Source organism: Aythya fuligula, chromosome 14 (genome assembly GCF_009819795.1).
Source record: "Aythya fuligula isolate bAytFul2 chromosome 14, bAytFul2.pri, whole genome shotgun sequence".
In the NCBI taxonomy this organism is placed as follows: Eukaryota; Metazoa; Chordata; class Aves; order Anseriformes; family Anatidae; genus Aythya; species Aythya fuligula.
Genome location: NC_045572.1, coordinates 18,020,243 through 18,047,850, shown reverse-complemented (window position 1 = coordinate 18,047,850; position 27,608 = coordinate 18,020,243). Strand labels below are relative to the sequence as shown.

Below are 27,608 nucleotides of genomic sequence, written 5' to 3'. Positions count from 1 at the left end.
AGACGGCAGGAAGGACGGACAGACGGACAGACAGACGGGAGGACGGGCTGGGGGCGCGGTGAGCCGGGGATGGGGTTGCTGGAGGGGTCTCGGGCACGCGAAGGGGCCGGGAGCGCGGCCAGGGTGTCCGCACCCCCCGGGTCTTGCCGTGGGGTTGTGGGGTGGGGGGGGCAGCGGTGTTCGTGTGGATATCGCTTTGTGTCTTCCCTCCCTACTTCTTGATTTTCCCTTTTTTTAATCAAAATCCCCGCCTCGAGCCACCTGCGGCTCCCCACGCCCGGTGTTGGCCGGTGCTGCCCGGGGAGTGAGGGAGAGTCCGAGGCCTCCGGCGGGCGGCCTGGAGGGAGCCGGGGCAAGGAGCCAGGGCTGTGAGGAGACACGGCAGGGACAGCCCCGTTCCCAAAACACCAACAGCTGGGGGGCTGCTTCCCCTTCTCCATGCTGGGCTGGTTCCCCTTTTTCCCTGCCCTGGGGTTCAGATGTGAGCTGTGGGGTCAAAGCTGTGCTGACCGGCTCCCTGCGTATTTGCAGTCTGCTGTCACTTTGAGACGAAACACACGGCGTCTTCAGCTACGTACAGGCATCAGAACTTGCTTCTTCCACTCTTATCTCCTCCTGGTTTAACACGAGACTTGTTTTTTTTTGGGAAATCCTCTCGCTGCTGTCACCGGTTGGGCAGCGATGCTGAGCCGGAGGCAGGCAGCAGCGGGTACGGGAGGGAGATTTTGGGGCAGCCCCGGTAGCTGCGGGCTGGTGCCAGAGCTGCAGCAGCATGCCTCCAAGGGCAGCCAGGAATAATCCAGCCTCAGGACACACAGAACTTCGTTACAAGCTGGGAGGAAGAAGGACATGTACGTACAGGCCATGTTTTGGAGCCCTCTGGCTTCATGCTGCTGCTGTTCCTTGCTGGTGATCACCCTGAGTCAGGCTTTCCCAGAAGGTGTTTCGTAATAAAACTTCTTGCTCCTTAATCTTATAGGTGTGTTGTGAGCGTGAAGCTGATCTGACAGACCCCTGAGACCACTGCAGCCATCTTCTCCAGGCTGATACTTCAGCTTTCGGGCATCAAGGACCTAGGAAACAATCTTGCAGGTACGTTGTAAATGTAAATTGCTACCAATAACCGCCGCTTGAGTCTTACAGGCAGAGCCCTAGGTAACAGCTGTAAATTGGCGTTGCTGTGACATGAACAGGCAGGAATTTTGTTTCTTGCTTTTGGCATAATTTTTTGAGATTCTTTTTAATATAGCCCTTTCCAGTGCAGGAAGTACAAGCCATGGATGTGATTGTGTATTTCAAAGACAGTAACAGCAGGGGGAGCATGATTTTCTGTTTAGTCTAAGTTTTTCATTCTAGATTTAAGTCAGGAATTTAGTCTGTTTGTAATTTCCATACTGTGCATATTGGCAAGCTTCCAAAGAAGCAAGCTGTAAACATAGCTCTTTCTATAGCTAGTTCTGATTTTTGTGTATGGCTTTCTATATGTCTGCGAAACAAGGACCCGGGGTATGTTAGGAGGCATGTTCTAGGGTGATCTGAGATTCAGCCCCCACATCTCTGAGATAATGTCTTCATTTTAATTCAGCTGCTGTTATCAGTTGAAGGGAATACCTCACTGACCACAGACCTGTCATATAAAAAAATCTTTCTGAATAGGAAGATTTTTAATGTTATTTGAGCATATGGGAGGCTATCTTAAGCATTATGGTATACTAAAACTATGGGCTCTGCACAGAAAAATGAAGTCTGAATTTTAATGCTATAAAACAAGCTTCAGTGGGGAAAAAAGCATGCAGTCCTGCTGTCTTGTCTACAGTAATAATGTGGGGTTTGGCTCTAGGCTGCTTCATGTCTGATGAGCTCGCAGGCACTGTGGAGTAAGATGCAGGCAGGTTTGCTATGCTTTAGATTTGCATGAATTTTCTTGTCTGCTGGAGTGCAGAATAAATGTTTTTGCTATGGCTTAAAAAAAGTGGAAGTTAATCCAGATGCTTATACTTTCTAAGGGTGTTACAGCTAAGGATAATACAAACCACTTCATGTTCAAAAAATGCATGCAGTTTTGCATGGATGTCCTTTATTCTCGTTAATGTATGCAAATGAACGGCTTTTTTCCTTTTGGCTTGCTTTGAAAAGTACAAGGGAATCATGTTATATTATTTGTTAGGCAATTATAATTGTTTTCAGATGCATATTAAGCCTTTGGCAAGAAAGGTAGTGATGTAGGCATAAGCAGCTTTGAGCAGAAAACTCAGAGTGTACTGAGGGAAGGAGCTGGGAAGCAGTTGCATGAGGAAGAAGAGCTCACTTGTGAGGAAGCACCGAACGTTGGAAGGAAGCAATGCCTTTTCTCTCTCCCTGGGTGTGACCAAGAGCTAGCTGTTTGTAGGAAGGGAGCTGTGTGCTGTGCCGATGGCATTGGAAATCCTGTCGTGAGGGTGAAGGTGTGCCTGGGTGGGGCGCTGATAGGCATTTAAGGTCATACTTCTGGGGCTGGGAGTGGTTGAGTGTTGCAGCATCTGACTACAGCTGGATAATAGATTTTAACCCCTACCACTTTTTTCCATCATCTGCAAGCAGTAAAACTTTGCTTTATTAGGATAAAATTAATGTTTCCTTGCTATTTAATTTTAATTAGTTTTATAGCTGCCGTCATCTGCTGGCTGCAAGATCTTACTGCTCCAAGCTGGATGTTTCTATGGCTGATTTCCTTATAGCAGTATCAAGAGAATTTCTTTCTTGGCAGCATCCTGAAAATGTATTTACAATTCAGACCATCTTCTGGCTTTAAATAAGTTTGTAAGGAGTCTTGAAGGAGTCTCCAATTAAATGTAGTTAGCTGTATATGCAGCTATCAAGACTGATAGAAAGTTGTGGCCTACTTTTGAAGCTTTTTTTCTTGTGGAGGGGAAAGGGGATGAAGCCAGCTGCAGTGGGTGGGAAGCCCAAGACAATCCTTGGCTCGTCCAAGAGTCCAACCTCAAATTGCTGCTCGAGGATGGACCATTCTTCAGAGCCTGGCACGTGGACCTCAGCTGTGTACGCACTGAGAACTCATCTGGGGCCTGAGGTGGCTTTGGAATAGTGGCTTGCTTGTTAGCTTGCACCACGATACTTTAAATTTAGATACAACACAGAAGCAGCTATTTTAGCTGTGGCTTTCCAGGTGCATTTAATAGCACAGGCAAGCACAGAAGAAGAGGCAGGCTGTGACCCTTATTTGTCATCAGCTTGTAAGTTGTTGCACTCTGATGGTTTACTGTAATTTAGGAAAATGATATGTTACACTTTGTTTCTTATGTTTTTTTTGTATGCTTTATTCCCCTGTAGCAAAGCGTGGGTTTCGGTCTGGGAGAGCAGAAGCAAACTAGGGAAGAGTAGTGTACCGTAACTGCTGGGAAGAAACCATTGCTCTGTGCTCTGAAAAAAAAAACAACTGGAAGAAATGGGAAACTGTTAGGAATACATTAAAGTTTGATTTGGCTTCACTGGAATAAACTTAGACTCTGAGTATCTGTAAAAGTTTACCTAGTGAAATGTAGGGGGGGAGTCAGTGGTGAGAGAGCTCGATTTGGATCTTGGACTTCTTGGCATCTCGAGTAGCACAGGCACTTTTGAGAGATGCAGATTGGCAAGGCAGGGAAATACTTGTAGCTCTGCAGGGTGGGTTGGGAGCTTTGGGGTCTGAGTGAGGGACTGCAGACCCTCTATGCCCAGGCACTGTGGTTGGAATCGTATGATGTTGGCTTCTGGAAACTGAATTTAGGTAAAATCTTGTGTGTATAAGAAACACCTGGCATGCTGGTGTATTTTTACATTTTGAGAGATGTAGTGCAGGCATTGAGAAATGCCCTGTATTTGAAGGGTCCGAGCAGTGTATTTGTGCCTGGCTATGGGCACAAAGGGAGTCCTGTCACATCTGGGGGGTGGAAGACTATTGTGATGGTTTTTTTTTCCTGGAGCTCGTATGATTGCAATGAGAGTTCACAACACAGCAAGTGTCACACTCTGGCCTGATCTGTCATTCTAATACGCAATGATAAGGGGTGCAATGTAGTCTTCAAATTGCCCAGGCTGATCTTATGTCAGTTCCACTTAATTCTTCTGCATGAGGTGTCTGCTAATTTGGGGCCTGAATAAGGTGTTTGCTTTTGTTCCATCTTTCTAATTAGGCTGTCAAGGAATTGGAATGCTGCTTCTGCCTTGGGTTTTGTTCTTCTGAGCGTAACCTTGTCTGGGAAGGGAAAAGCTGACATCTGGGAGTGAATAATCAGCCATGAGACAGTTAACGGAAGATGAGGGTTAGGACAGTGTGCGCTACTAATTGGGCATTTTAAAAAGCTGCAGAAAGTAAATAGTCCCCTTATATATGCTTCCACTCCAACCAAACAATACATGTCAAAACTTTTTTGTGAGGTGAAGAGGAGGAGAGGGGTTTTGTGGTGTTCTAGCTTGGTAGACCTGCAAATGTTCACAGGTCAGGTCCGTTTTCTTATTTCTTGAGAATTTTTAGCGTATTCAATGAAGGACTCAGTCTAACTCATGGAGAAAAAATCCATCCTGGTCTATTTGGTCTAGAACTTCTTTCCTTCTGCCAGTGCTCTCTGCAGGCTGACGGTACTCTTTCCAGTGGGAGCGATGATTCATTGAGGGCTCGCAGACCTAGAAAGTGTTTATACAATATCCAGTCAGTTGGCTTTTTTGCTCTGCTGGCTGGCACCTTCAAGGAAAGGAGCAAAGCATGAAATATGTCGGTGTATGTAGAGCTGTCTGTCACCGGGAAGGCTTCATGCAGCAGCGAGAGCGGTCCCTCGGGCGGTGTGAGCGCTCGGTGGCGAGGAGCAAAGTGCTGTAAGATCTGAGCTCCCAAGGCAACGTGTGCCTCCTGCTCGGGGGTTTTCTTCTCACCTCAATGCTGAACTGAGCCTAGAGGGCCTGTGCAAGTCCTCTGAAGTCTGCTGCGGGGGAATGTGGCTGTTCTCACCGAAATAGATGGAAATCCTAAATCCACCTGTGCAGCATGACATGCCTGTTACCTGACGATGCTGGAAAATCCAGGAATGTAGGCAGTGCTTGTCCTACACAGACCTCTTATCTGTGGAGTTCAGGCATTTCTGTGCAACTGAGGTCTTCCATCCTCTGAATAAACACTGGTGTTATAAATGTCTCGATCGTAGTTATTGAGGTGCTAAAGCCCCTTCTGGCTCTTCCCCTCTTTGGTAGCAGACGGGCTAGCTGTAGTGGGGTGGGCGCACACGTGCGTGTGTGCACGCACACTCGTGCTCTCCAAGAATGTGGTTATGACATCACTTTCAGCCTCCTGTAATTTGTTATTTCTTGCTGGCTTTCTGAATAACAGCTGCGAAAAGAATGTGTACAAACAATCTGCAAACCCTGCAGCCAGGTGTCCGGCTTATTCAAGCAAGAGCTGATTTTGCTGTTTACTGAGGGTTTCTGTTTATTGACTCGAGTAAATCTGAGTAGGATGGCAAAGCTGTTAAAGATCTGCTATAAAGACAAGCTGCTAGCTGTAGTAAGTGTTCTTCTTGGCAGATATCCTGAGCCATGAGAGAACATGGTGGGGAGGTGCAGGGAGAACGCGAAGCTGTGTTGTTTTAGCTGGAAGGCTCCCTCGTAATTGTTTTGCCAGGCTTTGTGTAGTGCATCCAAAAAAACACTCCGTGAGACGAGAACAGACCCTGCAGATGGACAGTTCTGGCTGAATATATCCCGACCGATGTACTTCCCAAGCGCTCTTGACTCGCTGTGCTTTCTGCTATATCACTTACTGTGGCTTTTAGTGCTGGCAGACCTCTGCGTGGCACCACTCATTCGGCTTCGCTTGGTTCTCACATTACCCATGTACTAGTTGTGAGCTAACTTAAACAAGCCGTTGGGGAATATGCGGTTTGCAGGGGGGTGAGAAAACTGGGAAAGGAGAAGACCTCTTCTGATGCTCCCAGACACTGCTTTCCTGCTTACTCATGCTCGCAAACTGTTGTGGTAAATGTTTCTGATTTCTCGTGTAGACTTCTGAAGCAATCAATAGGAAAAAAATGCATGTCAGAGCTGTTTGTAATGTTCTTAGTGATGGTCGTATCAGTGGTGTGCCTGCTCATGTCCCTAGCACCAAGGAGCCTGACTGAGGTTTAGGACTTAATTTTTGAGCACAAAGCACAATACAACACCGAAGGAACCTGCCAGCTCTTGTCTTATGTTGTGCAGGCAAACATGGAGCTCAAGGGAACAGTGAGCAAGAGTTGTCTGGAATTACCCTATTTTAATGCTTCCCACTTATTGCATTGCTGAAACTTCAGTTCTCCATCTCTTTTCCCTTCCCTTTTTCCCTCCATACCCCTTTCTCATCAGATGTGAGTGCCTGTTGCCCCAGGTAAGTGATTGCTGTTAATGTATTTTTGATTAACAGCAGGTCATGTGCGGTCACTTCCAGCCACCGAAGTGTTTACCCAGTTACAATGGGTAGGAACTGGGAATTGGTGCAGTTACACTCAGGAGAACTGTTGTTGCTGTGGGGGTGTTATGGCAGCTCCCGTGGCTCCCGAGGGCTGGTGGCGGTGGCTGTCCCTGCTCAGTGAACTGCAGCTCCGGAGCGAGCTGTGGGCTGGCCTCTGGATCTAAGAGCAGCACAGGAACCTCCAAAATTCACTTGAACAGGCAGACATCAGGTCTGCGTGAGGAATTACAGCTCCCAGGAAGTTCTCCTGCATGGATTTTGCATCCCTCACCCCGCTTGTCATCTGCCTGCTGCCCAGGCTGGTTCTCCTCGTGCCCATGCTGTGCTTGTAGAAGCGTAGCAGTCGGCTTTCTGCCCCCATCTCAAGGAGCTGGGGTTCTGAACTGGCACAGCTTTTGAGACGTGAAAGTCAAGAGCTGTGCCCAGAGGCTAGTGTGCTAGGACAGTGTGTTTGAATAAGCAAAGCTGGAATTTTTCTTTCAACTTTTCCAGCGTTTGCTGCCACTTCTACTCTACACATTTGCTGTATTTCTTTATTTGGCTTCCTCACTATTTGAATTTCTAGACAGCTTTTATATAACAGTTTCCTAGCATGCTGCAAGTCTGACCATTAGATTTAGACCTTTATTATTGCTGGAAGATAGAACTTTGTATACTCTCACTTTCCAGCTGTGAATTTGAAGGCATTGAGTTGCATTTGCAGGTGGTTTTCACTGTTTGTGTCAGCAAATACATTGCTTGTTGCATCCATAGTTTGAGCATGTCTTCTGTGCAAGTCCCTTAGAGTATTTCAGATATCTGAGACTGTCTTAAATAAGAGCTCCTCAGCATGAGGAAGAGTTTTTCAAGCTTTACTGGTTACGGCTCAGTATTTCAATGACCTAAATAACTTTCATGAGGGTGCAATGATTGAAGGTGAAGATTAATGCCTTGTTTTTCCTCAAGAATAAGTTAATCCTTTTCAATCCCTTTTCCTTTGAATATGTTACAGGTTTAAGCTGTCTAGAAGATGAAGCCCTGTTTGCAGTTGGTGTTCCTTGTCTTCTTGATCTGCCACACAGAAGCAGAGTTCTTCACTTCAATAGGTATGGAAGGAACCAATGCACAATGTTAGGATGCAGCTCCTGAGATTGCCAAAAATGTTAATCCTTGCAGTTGAATTTCATGACTTTCCTCACGTGGCCCTGTCAAACACTCGCCTCATCAGGGAAAGTAACTCTTCAACATCCTTAATACTGTTCTGCTTGCCTGTTCCTGAATTTCTTATCTCTGAAAAAGCATCCTGCTGACTTCCATGTACTTAATTATTGCATTGCAGTGCTGAAACTAAAGCTGCTGTTGGGTTTGTAAATCACATGGAGTCCTTCAGTGGTTGGCCTTTGAAAAGCAAAGCTTGTTGTAGTACTTTGGATTGATAAGCTTGGCAATTTCCACTAATGCTAATTAGGTGAGACTTTGTTTCAGTCCATAAATAGAGGAATTTCAGATTAACTTAACGTTAGTTTGTTTCCACAGATACCCATATTGAAACGCTGTAACTTTAAGTGATACTAATAGTTGACTAGTAACTTACTAGTGTGACCTTGTCTGCATCCATATGTAGAACAGATTTTATGGCAACTATTTGCATCTTTTATTGCTTTGACTCAATAGCTGTGTCAATGTCAAACCTTTCTTTTGATTGTCTGGCATACAATTATAATACTAAAAGTAATTCAGAGGCAGTAAAACAGTCACAGTAAAGCTGTATGGGCAACTGAGGTTGAGATTTGAATGCTGGACTTTTAAGTCCCCAAATCTACTACATATACAAGCTTTAAACTGCGCATCTTAAATTTCTGTTCTTTGTTGGTTTTAATAGCTCTACAGCATCTGATGTCTGTCTTGTCTGCTGCTGGAAAACTTATCTTGTGTGTGATTAACACTTGGTTGTATTCTGTTTTTAGGTCAAATGACAGATCTCATTTATGCAGAGAAAGACTTGGTGCAGTCTTTAAAAGAATACATCCGAGCAGAAGAGGCCAAGCTGTCTCAGATTAAAAGGTAGGGGGAGAAGTTTGCGTAATGGTGTGGGATGACAAAATGCAGAACCTGTGGTGTTGGATTAAACTACACCTTCCTATTGCCAGTCGTAGCTGTTAGTTCTGGTTAGCATTTCCTCAATAAGCTATCAGTGAGAACATGGGTAGTAAGCTGCATGTAACTTATTCCCCTAAACCTACAGAGGGGGCCCTGCTTCAGATATTTTTTGTGCTTAGCCTGTTTAGTGACTGTCTACTGGTGCCTTTCTGCTTCTTTCCCTGTCCCTGTGCCATCACAGTACTCCTGTGGAGAAGACACCTGTGTCAATCAGCAGCTTTGTTTGTGTGAGTTGAATGCATGCGGCTGCCAGTGCTCTGCTAGCTTGTAAGTGGTGCTGATGCCCTGATGCAATGGCCAAACATCAGCTGCACTGTGTAGTGGAGTGCACACTGAACCTGGCTTCCCTCCTGTGTTGCCTTTGCTCAGGGAGAGTGCTCTTGCCTGCCTCTCTTCAGTTGCTGACCCGACTATAGCACAGCTCAGATTATCCTGGTGGCTCAGATCAGATGAAAGGTTCTTGCTGACAACTGATACTTTCTATGTGCCTTAGGAAGACTGTTGCTTACCTAGCTAAAAGTAATACCTAACAAGGCGTGACACTAGAATGGTATGAGGTCCAGGTTCAGGAGAGTTCTGTGCCTGTAGCTGGAGCCATGCTTTCCAAAGTCTTTATGAGCTCCAGACTATATCTGGCTGTTTGATTTCCCTTTGGGACTGTAGGGTGGGGATAGGGTTATGAAGCAGTGAAATGATATGAATTCCTCATCACTTATGTATGCATAAGTATTCATTTCTTGAAAAGCTACCCTTCTGAAGAAAAGGTGTCTCCTGTTCAAGCGTGATTAAAGAGGATGTGAGTTTAATCTATGTACATGTATAAACTGGTCTTTAAAAAAAAAACACACACTTGCATGTGTCAGTCCATCAAAAGAGATTTCTTTGTGTTACGTGTTCAGCTGACTGTATTCTTGCTTATAAATAAGCAAGAGTATTCTGCCACTGTTAAAATATTTGAGCTTTGGCACCCAAAACACTTTGTAATAAAGGTGCTACATTTCAACATTGAACAGGGTAACATTTTTCACTACTGTGTCTAATTATTCTACAGATGTATGGTTCAAAATATTGTGATGTGAGTAAAGAGTAGAACTTCAACTTCTTACTGCTTTGCAAAATAAGTATTAGAAGTAGTGAAAGCCAGATTAAAAAAAAAAAAATTAAATGCAAGTGAGACTTGTGTCAACATATTGTTAATCTGATATCCCTGCAAATGATCTTTGAGTAATCTTAGTTTTGCTTTCTGTTGCAACATCACAGTTCACAGAATAAGCCAGGCAGTATGGGGATATGTGGCGATGCTTTTAAAAAAATGTTTGCAACTGTAGTTCATTCATGGCTTACTGGGTTTGAGATCAGACTTGAAGGGGTTTCTAATGTTCATTATTAGCTTATCTCAGCAGTGTTTTCTTCCTATTGAGTACTGGAGAGAGGAACACAGCCTGGGCAGACCTTTCTATTAAGGGATCATATGAAAAGCAGCAGAAGAAATTCTCAGTATAGCATCAGTATATAACTGGCAGCAGTATATAACTGGCAGCAAAGCATGGCATCCCACTACTGCTTTGAAGCTGACTGGTGCATGCTAGGTGACTAACAGCACTCTTTATGTACTCTACCTGAGGGTTTCCAGTCTGAAAATCAATGATTGGGCTTTATTTTCCATAAAGCTAAAAAGCTCTGGGGTGCTATTTGTATTTTTACAAAGATGGATTAAATTATAGTCAGTGTTTTTGCTCTGTATATAACTTTTATTTTCTGAAGTGCAACGTGCTGAAAACTGATGGCTTAGACTTCAAGAGCTACGTGTCTACTGTAGTAAGATTTAAAATAAAAAGCAGGGAAATAAATTCCTTTAAAAGAATATTGTGATTTAAAACATAAATTGTACTTCACTTTATCCTTGTAAAGTGGAAAGCTTGACAGCTGGTTATGATGGCACAAGCAGCAATAAATTGATTCTAGTGGTGTAATTAGGGTAACTTAAGGAGGAAGACATGCATTCATAAATCGTTCTCAGGCTGAGGCATGCAATTCTCTTTCCAGCTGGGCTGAAAAAATGGATGTACTGACTAGCAAATCAACCTCTGATCCAGAAGGGTATCTGGCACACCCTGTAAATGCGTACAAGTTGGTGAAGCGTTTAAATACGGATTGGCTGGAATTAGAGAACCTGGTTCTTCAGGATACAACGAACGGTAAGGAGCTACAGGGCAGGTGCTGGTGGGAGGTAGCCTTACAGCACTGCTGCTTCCTGTCATCTTCTGGAAAGTTGTGAACTCAGCTGTGGTTTACTGTTGCCAAGTTTGTTTGAAACTTAAACTAATGGCTGGCCTCTTGCTTCACTTGCTTGGCTAACCAGTGAACTTGGTGCTTGAACCAGACAGAGACAAGGCTCAGAAGCTGTTAAGTGCAATAGGCACCTTACGTCTGGGTGGTTTGTACTGTTTGAGACAGGAGAATGGGATATACTGAAATGGCCAGTTGTGTTAGCAAAGGTTTTATGTCTTTTATTGAGTTTCATATCCCTCTGTGTAAAAGCTTACTCATCTGTCTTCCCAATCTGCTGCTTCTGTAAGCAGTTGTTGCTTTTAAACCATGTTGATCAGTAGATAAAGACTTAAGAACCAAAATGAGACCTGCACTGAGCTGGTTAAGGAATTCTTGTCAGCTCCATCGCTAACAGTTGGCAAGATTTGATTCATAACTGGATATTATACAACTGCTATCTGTAAACCTATCCTTCTAAATCAAAAGTTTCCACTACTAATCTTTGCTCTTGCATCATATTGTTAATGTCTGCTTGAATTTGCTTCCTTAAGCTTATTTTCTTAAATGCAAGTTTATTTTTACTGGACCTCTTGAAAGTAAGGGGGATGAAGGTATGTTTTTCAGGCAGAACTGCATGTTTTCCCTTTCTCCTCTGCAGTTGAAGCTTTTTCCCAGCCAATATTTTTATTGTTTTTTTTTTTTTTTTTTGAATAGTCATCCTGGAGAGAAATAAAATACTTAATTCAACTGAATACTTCTGTCCCTAATTCTTTTTTAAGACTCCCTTTTCCAGTTTGCTTGTTGCATGGCTAGAAATGGCTGAGTTTTTTCTTTGGTTGATTACCTCCCCTTCTCAGCCAACCAACCTGCTATACAACCTTGATAATACTTATTCCTAAATGAAATGCACTGCATAAAATGTTGCCTGTTCTTACTTGCCAGATTTAAAAGCCTCTTAACAAGTAAGATTCTGCTCCTGTTCAGGGTTTCCTGGATCAGGGTTTCTGTCCTGAGCTGAGATTTGAGAAGTCTTTATAGGTTGAAAAAAATCTGAGATCATTGTCCAGTGCTATGATCTGTAGTTGTCTCTGGGTATTTCAGAAAGAGAGCTGATGGAAACTTAAGCTTTTGTGCTGGAAGGAGACTGAGGAAACTGGAGATTATTGGATTCACATTGTATTTCAGTAGTTACGTGGCACAAGTAAACTTGTTGATAGTTATTTATCTCTTGTCATTTGCCCACAAACTGTTTCTTAAAATGGGACAGAAAGCAAAGCTTAAATAAATCAAGAGCCTAATGAGAGACTTCAAAGCTAAGTTACCTGAATCTCAGAATTCCAAAAAAGTAGGTATTTCTCCTGTGTTGTCTTGAACTGATGCTTATTCAAACCATGGAAGTAACGTAATCTTTTCCTTTTAATGTAAGGCTTTATTGCAAATCTCACAATTCAACGTCAGTTTTTTCCAACTGAAGAAGATGAGACTGGAGCTGCAAAGGCTCTGATGCGCCTGCAGGACACGTACAAGCTGGATCCTGAAACGCTGTCTCGAGGAAACTTACCAGGCAAGTGTACAAAGGTCTACTCTTTAAAGAAAAGGAAACAGACATCCTCAAACACTCAAAGTCCTTTTTCAGTAGTGATGAAGGACCGTGGCTCTGAAACTGTGCAGCTCAGGCACTTGTGGTTGTGTTTATTTTGGTGTTTTGAGAACAGCCCAGAGGTTGGTCCCACCCAAGGCAGGGAGCCATGATCTGCAGTGACCAGCTCCAGTAGCATGTGTTTTATTTCTATTGTTTTAAAAGGAAATACTGATTATTTTTTTTGTAATCACCATACCAAAGCAACAGACAAACTTTTTTTGTGCTGGTTACTGTGTAGGCAAATAACGTGGCAACTTCCTGCCCCTGAGAGCTTAGGAACTGGGGGAAGGTGATGCTCCACGACTCATTGCTATGATGGCTCTTCCAAAGCTTGACTCTGTTCTTGTTTTGTGATCTTCCAGTGAGGTTTGGCTGAATCACTTGGCTCCTGGTCTTTATCTGTGAAATGGGGGCTAACAGTACCTGCCACAGAAAGATGTTCTGGGAGCTACACAGATGGTATTTGTGATATTGTGATGTTATTTAGGATGAGGGCATGGCCTCAAGTTGCGCCAGGGAGGTTCAGGTTGGAAATGAGATTTTTCTTCTCAGAGCAGTCAGGCATTAGAATGGGTTGCCCAGGGAGGTGGTAGAGTCACCGTCCCTGGAGGTGTTTAAGGACAGGTTGGATGTGGTGCATGGGGACATGGTTTAGTGGGTGACATTGGTGGTAGGGGGGTGGTTGGACCAGATGGTTCAGAGGTCTCTTCCAACCTTATTGGTTCAGTGATTCTGTGTTTGTGTTCTGGCAGCTGAGTGACTTTGTGATTCCTGCTTGTAAGACATTTGCTAGCAACCATAACCTTGTTCAGTAACTATTTACAAACTGAATAGACTTCATTAGAGTGTGGGCAGTTGTTTCCGAAACAGTTTGTTATGTAGGTTATTAAGAGTGAACTTAAAATGAAGTCATATCTATGCATCTGTTGATCTGGAGCAACCGGAAATCTGTATGCAGCTAAACAGTCAAATGGATACCTAGCCTGCCTAAATGCCAATCAGCTTGCTTGTATGCACAAGTATACATCTCAAGTGAAGAGCAAACAAATTAGCTCTGTGTATAGCCAGGCTTCTCCTGTCACCCGTGTTAACTTGGTTTCAGTAAAGTTTGCTCTTAGTCCACTCTGTCTTGGTTGACAACAGAACAGCATAACACTAATTTTGTTAAACTTTTCGTGGTTTCCAAAGAGAGGAATGCCACAGAATTATGATGGAATATAATTCCTGAAGGTGATCAGTTTGGTACAGAATGTGAAATATTGCTAATGCTTTTTTAGAAGCCTTTTATGGGTGATAAATTGTGTTTATAGGTATTTTTCAATGTTTGAAGGCAAGGATGCTTCTGTGTGGATTGCTAACGTTTTCTTTTTGTTATTAGGAACAAAATATAAATCATCTTTGACAGTGAGTGACTGCTTTGGTATGGGCAAGACTGCTTACAACGATGGAGACTACTATCACACGGTGCTCTGGATGGAACAAGCCTTAAAACAGCACGATGAGGGGGAGGACACTACCGTCAGTAAAGTGGAGATCCTAGATTATCTCAGCTATGCTGTTTTCCAGTTTGGGGACTTACACAGAGCCATGGAGCTCACAAGACGCCTGATATCCCTTGGTAAGAACAAAAGACCCACTATGCTGGTACTGGGAAGCATTGCCAGCAACAGCCAAGAACAGTCCTTGCCCATATGTACTGGTGAGCTGACTGGAAGGATATCCTACCAGATGACTTGTAATAAACATAGGTTACGGGGAAAAAAGTCTACTTGTACATGAAATATCTTCTGCAAGCCATCCTATAGTCTATGCTGTTATTACCTAAAGACTAAATGTGTCTGACTGGTACCAGTGCTTTGGTGTACTGAGGTGCATTTGGTAACAGTTAAAGCCTGGGTTTGAAGTCTCAAGTGTAGATAAAGGCTGCCATGGACTCGGGGAGTACTACCTCTTCTGTCAAGTCCTACTGACCTCTTATTTCTCCTTATTCTTCTGTGCAAGCACTCTTTGATGCCAAGTGAATTCTATGAGATCTTAAAGTGTATTTCTGAGTAATGAGATCATAGATCAAGTTTCTTAAAGCCTGCTTTTATCTCTGGTCTGTTTCTAGCTTTCTTATGAGTAAGCAGATAAGCAGTCCTTCCAATACAACTCTACCTACTTCTTGGGTTGGGAAGGTTTATCCTCTTCAATTAGAATTAACATCTAATGTTACTGTCTTATACATTTGTATGTTTTTTAAATCAGCTGTGGTTCTTAATCTAGATGCTGGCTGCATCCTGAGAGTAGATGAAGCTGTTTTATTGGGGGGGGTGAAGGGTAAAGATCATTCTAACATCTGCAGACATTGGAATTCACAGATTAAAACTTACAGGAATATGAGTATGTATTGAATCCAGTTCCTTCTGCAATAATGTTTAGCACTAATAGCAGAACACAAATCCTTATCAGCACCGAACAGTGGAACAGACTTGGCAGTCCCATCTGGGAGTAGCAGCTTCCTCTGCTTGAGGCTAACCTTCAGCTAGCCAATATTAGCCTGTTCTCCAAGGAGTGGTAACTTCTTTGGCCTTCTGGGTTAGTTAAATAAGAAACACAATGAGCTTGGGAAGGTCAGAAGCAGTCAGAAAACTGTTCTAGGTGCTAGTGTCCAGAAACCTAGTGATGAATAGGAAATTTTCTTCTTTGTCAGGTATAATAGATGGTTAAAACCATGTGTTGATGAGGTTTATTGATTCATATCAACTTCGATAATCACTGGTGATAGGTCTAATGATGCTAGTGGTCCAGGAGACCTCCCTTATAAGCCTGTTATAAACACCAAATGGATTCTATAGATAAGCTGGTAAATGGTAATGCTTAACTTCTGAGCTTCCAAACACTCCAGGAAGCCTTTGGGACTGTTTGTGGCTGGGACTCCACTGGAGTCCTGGATTAAAGCGTGCTTGTGCAGTGCAGGTGAGAAGTATAATGGAGAAGGGTGCAGCCAAGTAGACTGGCTTGATCTTTGCTTGGCTGTCTTCTCCTGGGTGGAACTAGGCAGGCCAAGTTTGAAGAACAGGATGGTTGTGAAGACTAAAACCTCTTTTTTTCTCCCTGAATTGCGTGTTTTGTAATAGGTCCTTCCAGAAACTATTTTGCAGGAATGTGCCTAGCTTCCATTTGCAGGGACAGAAACTTCCTAGCGCTGGTTTTACAATGCAGACTGGAACCATTGCATTTGGTTGTCTAATAATGTTTTAGGAAGGGGAGAATTACTGATGCAAAAGCTTGTTTGTGTTAACAGTTCCTGAGGTATGCATAAGTTGCTGATCCTGTGTTTTTTCCCAATGAAGACAGCACTCATGAGAGAGCAGGCAGTAATCTGCGGTATTTTGAGAAGCTGGTGGAGAAGGAGAGAGAAGAGAAGTCAAGAGAGAACTCATTAAACAAGACAACGGCAGCAACAGAACCAGTGGTGCAAAGTGGTGCATACGAGAGGCCTCTTGACTACTTGCCAGAGCGTGATATCTATGAGGCCCTTTGCCGAGGGGAAGGGGTGAAAATGGTAAGAAAGGCAAGGCTTTTCAGACTGTCTTTGCATAAGGATGATTGAGCTTGCTGATGCGTGTTACTAAATTTGTTATTTTTTTCAGAAAATCTAAATGTAATTCTGACCAGGATGAGATTTGTACCTTATGTCCCCAACTCTTTCTTAAGCTACTGTAAATCCTATACAGAAAAACAGCTCTTAGGTGGACTTCTTAAAGGTTATTGAAAACTGCTGAATAGACAAACTCATAATCAATTTCAAATGCTGGCTGTATTGATATAGCAGGAGGCATGCATGTATCTTGACTGTATCCCTTGTAGTCATTTCAACCAACCAGTTTCTGGTACCTCTCTTCAAACCTGGCTTTAATTTCAGTGCAGGGGGAGGAATCAATTTATTCCCCTGCATAGTTGTAATTATAAGAACCAGATACTTTTTTTTTTTACCACCGGTTATTCATGTATTTATTGTATTTGTCTAATTTGTAGCCTGTTATGATTTAACTTTCCAAGAATTAATGTGTCATGTGTTTGGTGGTATCTTGAGTGCACGTTTTCACAGAAAATTGCTGAATCACTCAGGCTTACTTCAAATTAGCTGTCAGCTGACCGCTTTTCCAGTATTTGTGAAATAAAGCACACTTTTTCTTGCCTGTTTTAAATTCATGAAAAGTGGTTGAGCAAACAATGTGTTTTACGTAGCGTCTTGTTTCAGACTCCTCGAAGACAGAAAAGGCTCTTCTGTAGGTACCACAATGGAAACAGAAACCCTCACCTGCTCATAGCTCCCTTTAAGGAAGAAGATGAATGGGATAGCCCTCATATTGTACGATATTATGATGTCATGTCTGATGAAGAAATTGAGAAAATTAAACAGCTGGCTAAGCCAAGGGTAAGCTTCCTTTCATCTCACTATTGCCTACGTACTCAGTGCTTTAATCTATTACCAAAGAGTAGGCAAAGGATTTGGGAGACTTGGTTTTATACTACTGATAATACACTGCAGCTGTGAACCTAAGGGGAATGATTTTGAAACTGCCAGGTGATGTAGGACCATGAAGACCAGGCTCCTGAAGGCATTTATGCGATGCTGCAGTTAACTGTGCAAAATTCTCAGTAAATGGCTTAGGAATTTTTTAATTACAGAAAATCTTAAAACTTTCTAATAGTTTTGCTTATGCCACTAATGTCAAAGGAACTCTTTATATCACCTACATAGTGTAGGACTGGGGACAGTCCCTGTAACACTAGGCAAATATTGTAGTCTTATGATTCTGATAAATTTTTCATTAAAAAAGCAACTATTTTATTAAGTTATTTTTTTCAAAATCTGTCTAGCTGTGCTGTAGGAATAGTTTTGAATTCTGCAGCACTACTGAAAGAATGGAAAATGCAAGTCCTGTGATGAAATGGTCATTAATAAATACAGCTTAATTTCAGCCAGGAAACTTTAGTTAGTAATCATGGAAGCTTTCAGACAGAACTCTGAAGTAGTATGTTAGTTTTGGGCTTGGAAAGATGAGTGCTTCCTTTGTTCTAAAATGTATTTACAAGAAACTTCTGCTCTTAGTTCTAGGCACTTAACATTATCTGCAGTTTACACTTGCCAATATTTTTTTTCTCTTGTAGAAAAGCAACATCTGTACGTGATATTCAAGTAGGCTTTCATGCTTGTTTTGCAAAATGCAATCACTTACTCCAGTTCCAAAAAACAGTTCCAACTTTACAGGCAATACATCAGAGCTGACTTTTGTCAGCTGCTCAGCACTGGAAAGGATCAAGAAAATTCTTAATTTTATTGGTGTGGAAGCCTGAACAGACAAAGATACGCCATTAGATCAAATGCTCAGTGCAGAAATCAAGCAAGCATGTACAAGCTCAAAAATGGCAGCATAATGAAAAGTTTGGAAAGCTAAATTGTATCCCAAAAGCTCTGCTTCACTGCGTAAGTGAAGACCAACATTCAGTCATCCTGGCTCTTCTGTTATGATTTATGCAGGAGAAATCTGGAGCAAAATAACTGAGTCAGAATTACGGGAGTAGCTTTGCCAAGAACTCTGGTATAGGGACAAGACAGTTAATGTGGGTTGTAAGGTTGGTTGGCATCTAATTGAGGAAAAAATGAAGGAAATATTTGCATTTTTTTCAGGATGTGCAGTTAAGGTTTTCTGGGAGCTATAATTAGTGGAAGGAAGAAGGCATGGTTTTAAGTGTTTGTGGTTTGCAGGAGTTAAATTTAAATGTGGTCTGACTTTGCAGTTAAACAAAGGAGTGTCCCAGTTCTCGTTCTCAGTTGCAAGTACGAAAGCAAAGTGACCCGTTAAGCTAGTAGCAGTCAATTGTTTTGACACTATAGCAAATCTGATCAGTTTTGCCAAGTTACAAACTTTTCCTATAATTATAGTGACGTGGCCTAACAGTGATGCATTACTTGCTGTTCACAATGTGTAGGTGAGCTGTACTTTTGAAGAATTACCTTCCTAATGTTGTACCAATATCTCAGGCTGTCACTGAGATGGTGTTCCAGGCATTTTTCAATTGGAAAAATCTGAGCATGATCATGTTGAAACTTGTCCTCAGGAGTCCTCTACCACTGGATCTGCGTGCCCCATAACTCGTAGCTCATTCTGCGAAAGTTTTCACCCGTTATTTTTCATCTGAGAATGAGGTTGTTTTTTCCCAGTTCACATGAGGAACAGGCTGATTAAATTTCTGTAGCATCCAATAATTTTCTTTCTGCCAAGAACTTAAGCTTCATATGTTGTTAACTTTTGTTGTTGTTCCCTCTTGCTAACATTGACTCCAGCTGTTTCAAAAGTACCTTAAAAAACCATAGCTGTTCTGCACAGAGTACTTATGGATTTAATGAATATCATGGTTTGTGCAGTCAGTTGGGTTCTTTTTCCGGATCAGCTGCAGGTGATGCATTGCACTGGCATTTCTGCATGTGTGATTCTAGCATGAAATTGGAACAAAGTCTAGGCTGGAGCTTTAACTTCAGTCCTTTATATATTGAAATCTGACAAATCGGCTGCTGATGTTGGTTAAGAAAAATTACATATTTTTAACCTATAGTTGACATGCTTCTTCCCACTTGGGATTTTTTTTTGACACAGCTGGCACGAGCCACAGTACGTGATCCCAAAACCGGTGTCCTTACAGTGGCTAGCTACAGGGTATCAAAAAGGTAAGCATAGAGAAGAGCTCAGCTCTAAGATTGCTGCATTTAAGAGCCCTAATCTGCTACCTACAGCTGAAAATACAAAGTGCAATGCATGTACCAAAAGCTTGCACAACAAATGCTTGGTAAATGGCTCAGCCATGTAACTGAGGACAGAAGAAATCCCTGTCCTTTGGGAAATGGGTGGTGGTGGCTTGTGTTCTAAAATAATGTTTACATCTTTCCTATCCCTTTCCCTTGTCCTAGCTCATGGCTGGAGGAAGATGATGATCCTGTTGTGGGTAAGGTGAACCAACGAATGCAGCAGATCACAGGGTTAACAGTGAAAACAGCTGAACTGTTGCAGGTCAGTACGCTTGGTTCTTACCAGGATGAAATCTAACAACTACTTCTTGGTCAGGATGGTGTGCTACTTGCACAAACAAGTGTAGGCATGGATCTTAGCTCCTCCTAGGGGTTCTGTTGTCTGCTGACTGAACACATAGGCTCCCAGGAAATGGGTGAGGAGCTCATGAAGACTAGCAGGGATGTCCTTGGCTGTAAGGACCTGCCAGGGGGATGCCTTCCCTTTGTGTGACAGGCAGAGACAAATGGAGGCTATCTAAAGAATACCAGATAACTTTGTGCACAAATCTGATTTACCAGTTTGTTTTGAGGGAAATGCCTGACACTTTTGAAGCCTGCAAAAGCTAGTAAAATACATATGCTCAGATTCTGCCTCTTCAGAGGAGGGAGAATGGTTGTAATAAAACTATGGTGGCTCGTTTGTGTTAAATAGGCTGTTGTAGTGATAGGTAACGAGTGCTGCTGTTAAAGTTTCTCAGCACTGAATGCTTCTTCTCAGTGGAACCTTAAACTATGAAAGGGAAAGAGTGCTTAAGATGTTTTTCATCTGCATACCTCATTTCTGGTAATCTAAAGAAAAATAGGGTTAAGTGTGTTATAGATAACAATCTTTGCCACAAAGTACTGTTTTTCAAACAATGTTTTAGATTTTTGAGAGTTATCTTCTGCAGCAGTCATTTGCAGTTGACAGTGTTTTCTTCCTTGCTATAGGTTGCTAATTATGGAATGGGAGGGCAGTATGAACCACACTTCGATTTTTCTAGGGTAAGATTGCTCTTAATTATTTCTTGGGGGTGGGTGGCATTGGGAACAGGTTATTCTGAGAACTGTTGAAACCCTTATTAAAATGCCTTGTATACTAAAACACTCAACATGTAGCCCAGTTGCATGGGATGAATAATGACCTCTGGAAAGCTTTCACACTCCCTGCTCTGATGCTGAGAGTTCAAGAGAGAGCAAAGAACAAATCTGCCTGCCTCTGCTTATCTTTGGCCCTTTGGTTCCTTGCGCAGTGTAGAGATGTTAACTCATACAGCAGTTGTATGTGCTCTTTCCATTACTTTATTAGGAAACTTAGGTCTGTAAGCTTTGAGTTGTGAATCTGAGTTGTTCCATGAGACTTATGAGTTTAGCAGGGTTGAGTCCTCCTTTGCTGGGTATGTTAAAGCACTTTGCAGGAACTGGCCGGGCAGGAGACATCCTCCCACTTTGCTTTTAAAAAGTAGCTTTTATGGAAATCTGAGTTCTAGAGCCATTCTGGCAAAACCCTTAATGTGGCTACAGCTACGGGGGCTGTGAAGAGGGCTTTGTCAGCTGTATCCAGGATGGCTGTGCTATGGTGAAAGCAGGAAAACTTGGAGCTGGTGCGTGCTGGATCTATACCAGGCACTAGAGGGCTCTACCTGGTAAGTGACAGCTCTGCTTAGCTGCAAGAGAGGAGAGGAGTAACAAATTCTTCATCACTACCCTAAAATGGTTTTGGAACTCCGATCGTTCCGGAGAGCTATGGTGACCAGTGCTTACAAATACAAAATCCATTTATGATGCTTTGTTTTCAAGTAAGAGCCATGTCTTCAGTTGAATCTAAATGCAGACTATTCTGGTGGTTTTTTACCTGGTAGAATGGGTTGCTGCAGCCATAGAGCAGCCCAATAAGTGAGTGTGGAATTGAAGCTACCTTACATAGCACTATTAAAAAATCAATCCTGATTTTCAGTGCTGTGGAATCTCATATTCGTTAGCTTTGGCCTGTTGAGAGAATTTTGCTGTTAACTTTAACGCTGCTTCGTTTCCTGAGTCAAGCAAATGCTCTTAAATTCTCTTTAGAGCCTTTGAACTCCAGGACCTCAGACATCAAATTGGCCAGTATGGTCTTTACTTTTGGATTAGGCAGCTGGGACAGAGCTTCATTTGGAACATAACCTTGGCTGCAGTCATCGGTTAAAGCAAGGCAATTGTGGAATTTGCCATGGCTTTGGACTGGTCCGCCAGGCTCTCTGTGCATCACAGATTTCAGTGTTGTAATCCAGAGGCATTGCTGTGTCTCACCATCTGATCGGCCTCGCAGCTTTTTGTTTCCTTACAGCTCTCAAATTGAGACACTTTAACTGCATATTACAACTTGGAGATTACACTGGTCGCTCAAAAGTTACCAAAAGATCTTTTGATATTATCAAAGTTCAGAAATGCGTGGCTGGACCAGGGTCTGGCAGAGGTGGTGGAAAAAAGGGAGACCCATATCTGTGCTGTCGTGTTGGCTTTTAAACTAAATTTGCATGTACTGATGCACAAAGTTACATTTTGAACCCATTTCAGGAAAGACCTTTTATTTCTTGAAATATTCAAGTAGACTGAACTATGCCTTAAGGATGGTGGCTTTCCTTGCTGTTTGTTTTTCCTGATACCAATTCCTGCTTTTTTGACTGTTGAAGATGATTGTTTTTGTGTAGAAGAGTGCACCTTAATGTCACTTGGCTTAAATTAATTCCAGACTATTAGTAATGCAAATAAACCTTTAATTGCATTTTTTGAAGGGAACAGAGATGTACTGGGATTCTAGATGTTTTCTGCTTCTAAACTGGCACCAATATGATCTCATACTTAAACAAATGAAACTCAAAACACTTTCTGCAGAGTAAAAACTCTTTGATCTTTTTGATGTGGTCCTTAATTGTAGATAGGCAACCACCTGAGAGAAGTTGATTACTGCTGTTCTAATTCATCGCTGCTAGTGAGAAATGCATTTCCTTTTCTCATGACGTTACTTCTCTGAGAATCAGTACTGCATTTAACGAGAATCTAGTGTTCTAAAGCATGTTCGTGTTGAATTTTTCATATTCACCTCAGCTGTTGACTTTGGACCAGTGTCCAGTACAGTCCATGCCTGGTGATAACTTTCAGGTCACTTGGCATCTGTGCTGCAGGCCCAGAAAGCATTGCTTCTACTCTAATGCCCTGAGAATTGCTTCATTGCTATTTCTTCTTGTAGCATCCAAGTGCAATGTGCATGCATTGGGCACTGTGGCTGCAATTTCCAATGGCTTTAGTGCTACCCTGGGTGAAGTCCCATCTTTATTCTGACTCTAAATTGAGTCTAAGGTTCTGCCTCAGAGCTACACATAACTCTAGTGTGAGCCAGTTTGGAACGTGGGTTAAAGTTGTTGTCTGTTACAGCGACCCTTTGACAGCACACTCAAATCGGAAGGAAATAGGCTAGCGACGTTTCTTAACTATGTAAGTACCTCTGTTTGTCTGCTGTCTGTGAGCTTGAAGTTTGCAGTTATTCTTATTTAATTTTATAGAAAGATGAGCCAGATGCTTTCAAGCGGTTAGGGACTGGAAATCGTGTGGCCACTTTTTTAAACTATGTAAGTATGATGATCCTTTATGCATTGAGTGTAACTTTTAGCAGCATCTTGTTTACAGCTGGTACAGTTTATTTGCAGAGATTTCCTGGTATCTGGAAATAGGGTCGTACTTATCCTTACAGCATCAGGTGCTGTCCCATTTGAGTTAATAGAATTGATGTTCTCAGAGCAGAAAACTTGAGTAGGGCCCACTTTCCCCTTTTGGCTACTCTACAATGAAATCTTTGGTTTCATTGGATTCCCACTGGTGGGAGAAAGGAATGTGGTTTATTTCTCAAAGGTGAGTATGTGGGTTACTCATATGTTGCTCTGTTTGAGAACTTGACTGCCTCACAGTAAATGGCTGAGAGTCACGTTCTTCCACCAGTGTTTGACAGCACTTGATGCTGTGGTCTGTCAGCCTCCATTTTAACTTCTTGTCCAAAGCCAGAATTGCTCTTGCACAGCTGTTGCTTCAGTAAATGGAGGAGACATAGCTAATAAACTTGGTGCAGCTGGGGAAGGGGTTGTAACTGCAGAACTGCAAAGATCCATTAGTTGCATGCGTTATACAGCCTACAGACCATGTACACTGAGATCCTCACTGGCACTTACTTGGCACTGATACTAGTGGCCTAATGTTTTCACAGTAGTCTTGTTCTGACGATACTCGATCAACTTCTACTCAACTATATGGTTAATTAGGACCACCTAATCAGCTAGATCTAACTTTTGAGTGATAACTTCAAATATAAATTGTGATGAGATCATTATGGCTGAGCTAGTATTCAGAGTGCAAAGTGCATCTCAAAACAGAATCAAAAGTACTTTCAAGTGCAGAAAAATCTCTGAAATGAGTCAGAATAAGATAAACAGCTGTGAGATACTGCTGCTAAGAGGCTTTAATTCAATTGCCTCAATCTTTCTTCCTTCGCAGACTTTTTGGACAAATCTTGATTCTGAGTGAGTGCTCTGCATCGTATTCTCTGCCAGTTGTACATGGTCAAAGGCAATTTACCCTTTGTATGTCCAAGTAGAACATATCATACTTGTACCAATGTCCCTACTAAAGAGTGGTTTGTTGCTAAGATGTAGGTATTAACTGGCAAAGTTGCATGCACGTGCTTTCTAGTTGGAAGGGGCAAAACACTGTGCACCTATGGCATCTTGTGCCCTTTTATTGTAGGTACCAAGCAGGAGGACACCAGAGTGGTAATAACATCTGCTTTAAACAGAAATCCAAGTTACAATAGAGAATATGGGGGACTTGGGGGATTACATTCATGATTGTTTTAAATTTGGTGGGAGTTGGATCTGACTCAACTGTTTCTTGTAATTAGTACCTCATCAAAAACTTACTGAAACTGTGGTAAGACTTTCTATTTTAATGGGAGTCTTTCCAGTAACTTTGGGTTTTGAATAAAGTCAGTAGAGCTTATAGTGAATCCACCATAAATGATAAATTCAATAGGGCTAAATTCATTGCAGTGTAGAAGAGCAAAGTGTAAAGATGTAAGCATTTCTTTAGAACTATACATTGCTATATGTTTAAAGCTTGAGATGCATAAAGCACTTAAGTGGCACTCTGGCCAACAGAGAGGAAAAGTGAGATTTTTGTAATGGTTTATAGTTTCTGAAGTGGTTGACCAAGATGCATAAACTAAATTATGAAAATAAGTTCCAAGGACACGGTTTCAATTTATGAGGAAATGTGTGGTTTAACAGACACTTATTTTCCTAATTGGATCATAAACCAGAATGAAATTCTTGAAACAGACTTCCTCTGAAGTCTTCTCCCTTGTTAACAAGCTAGTACTCTGGAACATTGCAGGTACACAACTTTTAATGGCTAGTTTGTGTAATAGATTATTCATAATCTAGAAGACGTGCTGAACAAAAGCCTTCAGCTGGAATAGCAGGGTTTGCAGTTCCTGCTGATGGAAGTGCATCCTTTCTTCTTTAGTAGACAGGTGCCAGTAGAAATCTGTTAGGGTATGGGGCGCTGAAGCTTGTGGGACTGTATGTTCAGAAGTGTTGTAAATGGTCAGTTTGCTCACTTTGTTTTCTCAGATGAGTGATGTAGAAGCTGGAGGAGCTACAGTTTTCCCAGACTTCGGGGCAGCGATATGGCCCAAGAAGGTAAAGTCTCTTCATGTGTGTAGCTTGTTTTCTTCTCCTTTTACTGTCCTTCTCAGTACGGTCTAGCATCCATTTAAGTCAGCGAATGTTGCAGTGTCTAATGTGAACAGTTTGTGTAGAGGTGTTCTTAACAAATAAGGGTTGTGTTCACTCTGTGGTGAACATGGCTGAACTAGAGCTGGGACTAGATGGTTTATTCCTAAATTTGTGCGCTGCTATAGGTGACCCGTACTGAAGTGCTTTGTAAGAGCCTGAAAATGGGTTCTTGGGTGCTTACCCCTCTTCCCCCTTACTGTAACCTGAATAATTAAGTGGGGTGGGTTCTGTCTAATCTCAAACTGATTTGTGTTTGCAGGGAACAGCAGTGTTTTGGTACAATCTTTTCAGAAGTGGAGAGGGTGATTATAGAACAAGGCATGCAGCTTGTCCAGTATTAGTAGGGTGTAAATGGGGTAAGTAACATTCTTTTAAGAACAAAACCTTGTATGCATACAAAAGTGGTGATATACTGTACTCTTATAACAGCATTTAATAACTTAGGTGTTGCTGTTTTAACTTTAGGAATTACTTGTCAATAATGAAAACTCACACCATTTGTGTAGCAGTAAGCTATCACTTTTTCTAGTGAGAGCATCTTTTTGTGGGCAATGATAACACAAAGCCTGTAAAAGTGTCACTGGGTTTGAGTAGTATAGAGTCATAGAGTGCTTTCGCTTACAGATCACTTAATTCTAACCCCCCTGCCATGGGCAGCAACACCTTCTACTAGACCAGGCTCTTCAAAGCCGCATCCAGCCTGGCCTTGAACGCTTCCAGGAATGGGGTGTCCTTGGGCAGCCTGTTTTGGTGCCTTACTACCTTCATAATAAAGAATTTATTCCTAATATCTAATCTAAATCTACCCCTTTTTAGTTTAAAGCTGTTATCACTTGTCCTATCACTGTGATCTATAGCGGCATCAGGATGACTTGAAGTATCAGCTGATTAGAATCAGGCCTGTTCCTACAAAACTTGTGCATAGTTCTAACTGTGAAAGAGGTCCTTGCAAACATTCACGTTTACCTTACTTTGTGGTTTAAGGGCATGAATAAACAGTTAAAAGGGGCCTGAGTACTTCTGCAGAGGTTATCTCAGGATTATATGTACAGGGAATCTCTTCAGCCACAACAACATGCCAGTTAATTGAGCCACTTGCCTAGAAAGTGACAGAAGAATTTTTTTTTATATGAAATACAATATGTACTAGGAAAAAAAAAACAGGTAGTATTGCTTTTGTATTTTTAGATTTTTCCCTGTAGCACTCTCCCCCTTTAGCTTGCCCAAGAACTTTTTTGCTCATGTTATCTGATCAGATGAGTGCTACCATGCTTCCTGGAAGCAAACATTCTGATAGGCATGGCTAATAGGAGATAAATGCCACCTCTTGTTTGCCTGAGATGTCCATAGTCTGTCAACAAGGGGCTGTTTCCTACTTTGTCCATCTGTTTGGTCACTGTGACTCACCTCCTTTGGTCCTGTACCCACCTCCCACAGCCTCCATGGCATTCCCCTGGAGTTGCCAGAGCACAGTGCTCTGAAAATGACACCAGACCCACGACACACTGCTTTGTTCCTGTTGCCCAGTTGTGCAATTGGGAAGATCTTTTCTTCCCCAGCACTCTGAATCTTCCCACTTAGCATTGGATGGGTAAGGAGGTATAAGCAGGTATAAGGCTTTACCTGAAGTCCCACTCTGGGTTGCAGTAATACGTACAGACTGGGTGCATGGTGGTAACTCATTTCACATCTTTGTTCCACAGTTTCAAATAAATGGTTTCACGAAAGAGGAAATGAATTTTTAAGACCTTGTGGGAGAACAGAAGTTGACTGAAATCTAACCTGCTGCAGGCCTCTGTTTCTTCATCTCCTTTTCTACTGTTCGTTCTTCCAGTTCATTTCTAAGAAATGATCCATCTTTTTTCCCAAGATTCCTGGCACTTTACCCAAAGAGGATAAAATATGTAACACTTGGAGTGAAAGTAAATGGCTTTGTACACATACTTGTGTTTTGGTTGCTGTTATTTCTCAGTCTCCGTGTCCCATTCCCCACCCTCCCTCCCCCCTTATTTTACCAGTTTTCGACCCTCAACTTCCTCTGTAGTAATGGTGCAAACAACGCTGTGGGCGATTCGGTGTTTTTGGGTGCCTGGTCTCGTGCCTTTTGTACCTCAGAAGTTTTAGATGTTAAATATTTCTTTGAACCAAAGTTTTTAAGTTGTGTACATGTTGATTTTATTGTATTTCTATGGATCATGAGTTTTGAAACAAATAAATGTGCTTTCCAAAAAAATGGTTTTCTGTTTTGTCCCTAATGAATCCATCAGTGCTTTGGTTCAGGGAGCAGCGGGCATTAGCTTTGTCCTTCACTGAAGGTCTGTTGCTTTGTTGTCCTTTACTTTTAGAAAGACGTTTTGAACAATGCTTTATTTAGGCTAGAGCACAACACAACTCTTGCACTTTCTGCTGAAGCTGGAAAGCTTAACTTGTGTATTTAACTCA

General features: G+C 42.2%; 1 protein-coding gene across 5 annotated transcripts; it reads left to right on the top strand.

The window, feature by feature from the left end:
• Positions 1-27,375, top strand: P4HA2 (prolyl 4-hydroxylase subunit alpha 2). 5 transcript variants are annotated; one of them, XM_032197040.1, is made up of 17 exons: positions 1-58; positions 980-1,092; positions 7,467-7,560; positions 8,422-8,518; positions 10,661-10,812; positions 12,312-12,449; positions 13,906-14,145; positions 15,863-16,074; positions 16,774-16,950; positions 19,175-19,245; positions 19,486-19,585; positions 20,296-20,349; positions 22,759-22,818; positions 22,887-22,952; positions 25,002-25,070; positions 25,426-25,522; positions 26,870-27,375. In XM_032197040.1, exons 3-17 carry the CDS (start codon positions 7,485-7,487, stop codon positions 26,938-26,940), a joined length of 1,680 nt encoding a protein of 559 aa, XP_032052931.1. In that variant the 5' UTR covers positions 1-58; positions 980-1,092; positions 7,467-7,484; the 3' UTR covers positions 26,941-27,375. The 5 variants fall into 5 exon arrangements, with proteins under 5 accessions (XP_032052931.1, XP_032052926.1, XP_032052927.1 ...); XM_032197035.1 differs by lacking the exon at positions 22,759-22,818; XM_032197036.1 differs by lacking the exon at positions 22,887-22,952.
• Positions 27,376-27,608: the final 233 nt, after the last annotated feature.

Excerpts from the sequence above, each read along its gene's own strand:
- P4HA2 (XM_032197040.1), top strand. The coding sequence starts at position 7,485 with ATGAAGCCCTGTTTGCAGTTGGTGTTCCTTGTCTTCTTGATCTGCCAC. Across the intron at positions 19,246-19,485 it reads AGCTACAGGGTATCAAAAAG|CTCATGGCTGGAGGAAGATG; the intron begins GTAAGCATAGAG and ends CCCTTGTCCTAG. Across the intron at positions 22,953-25,001 it reads TGGCCACTTTTTTAAACTAT|ATGAGTGATGTAGAAGCTGG; the intron begins GTAAGTATGATG and ends TTGTTTTCTCAG.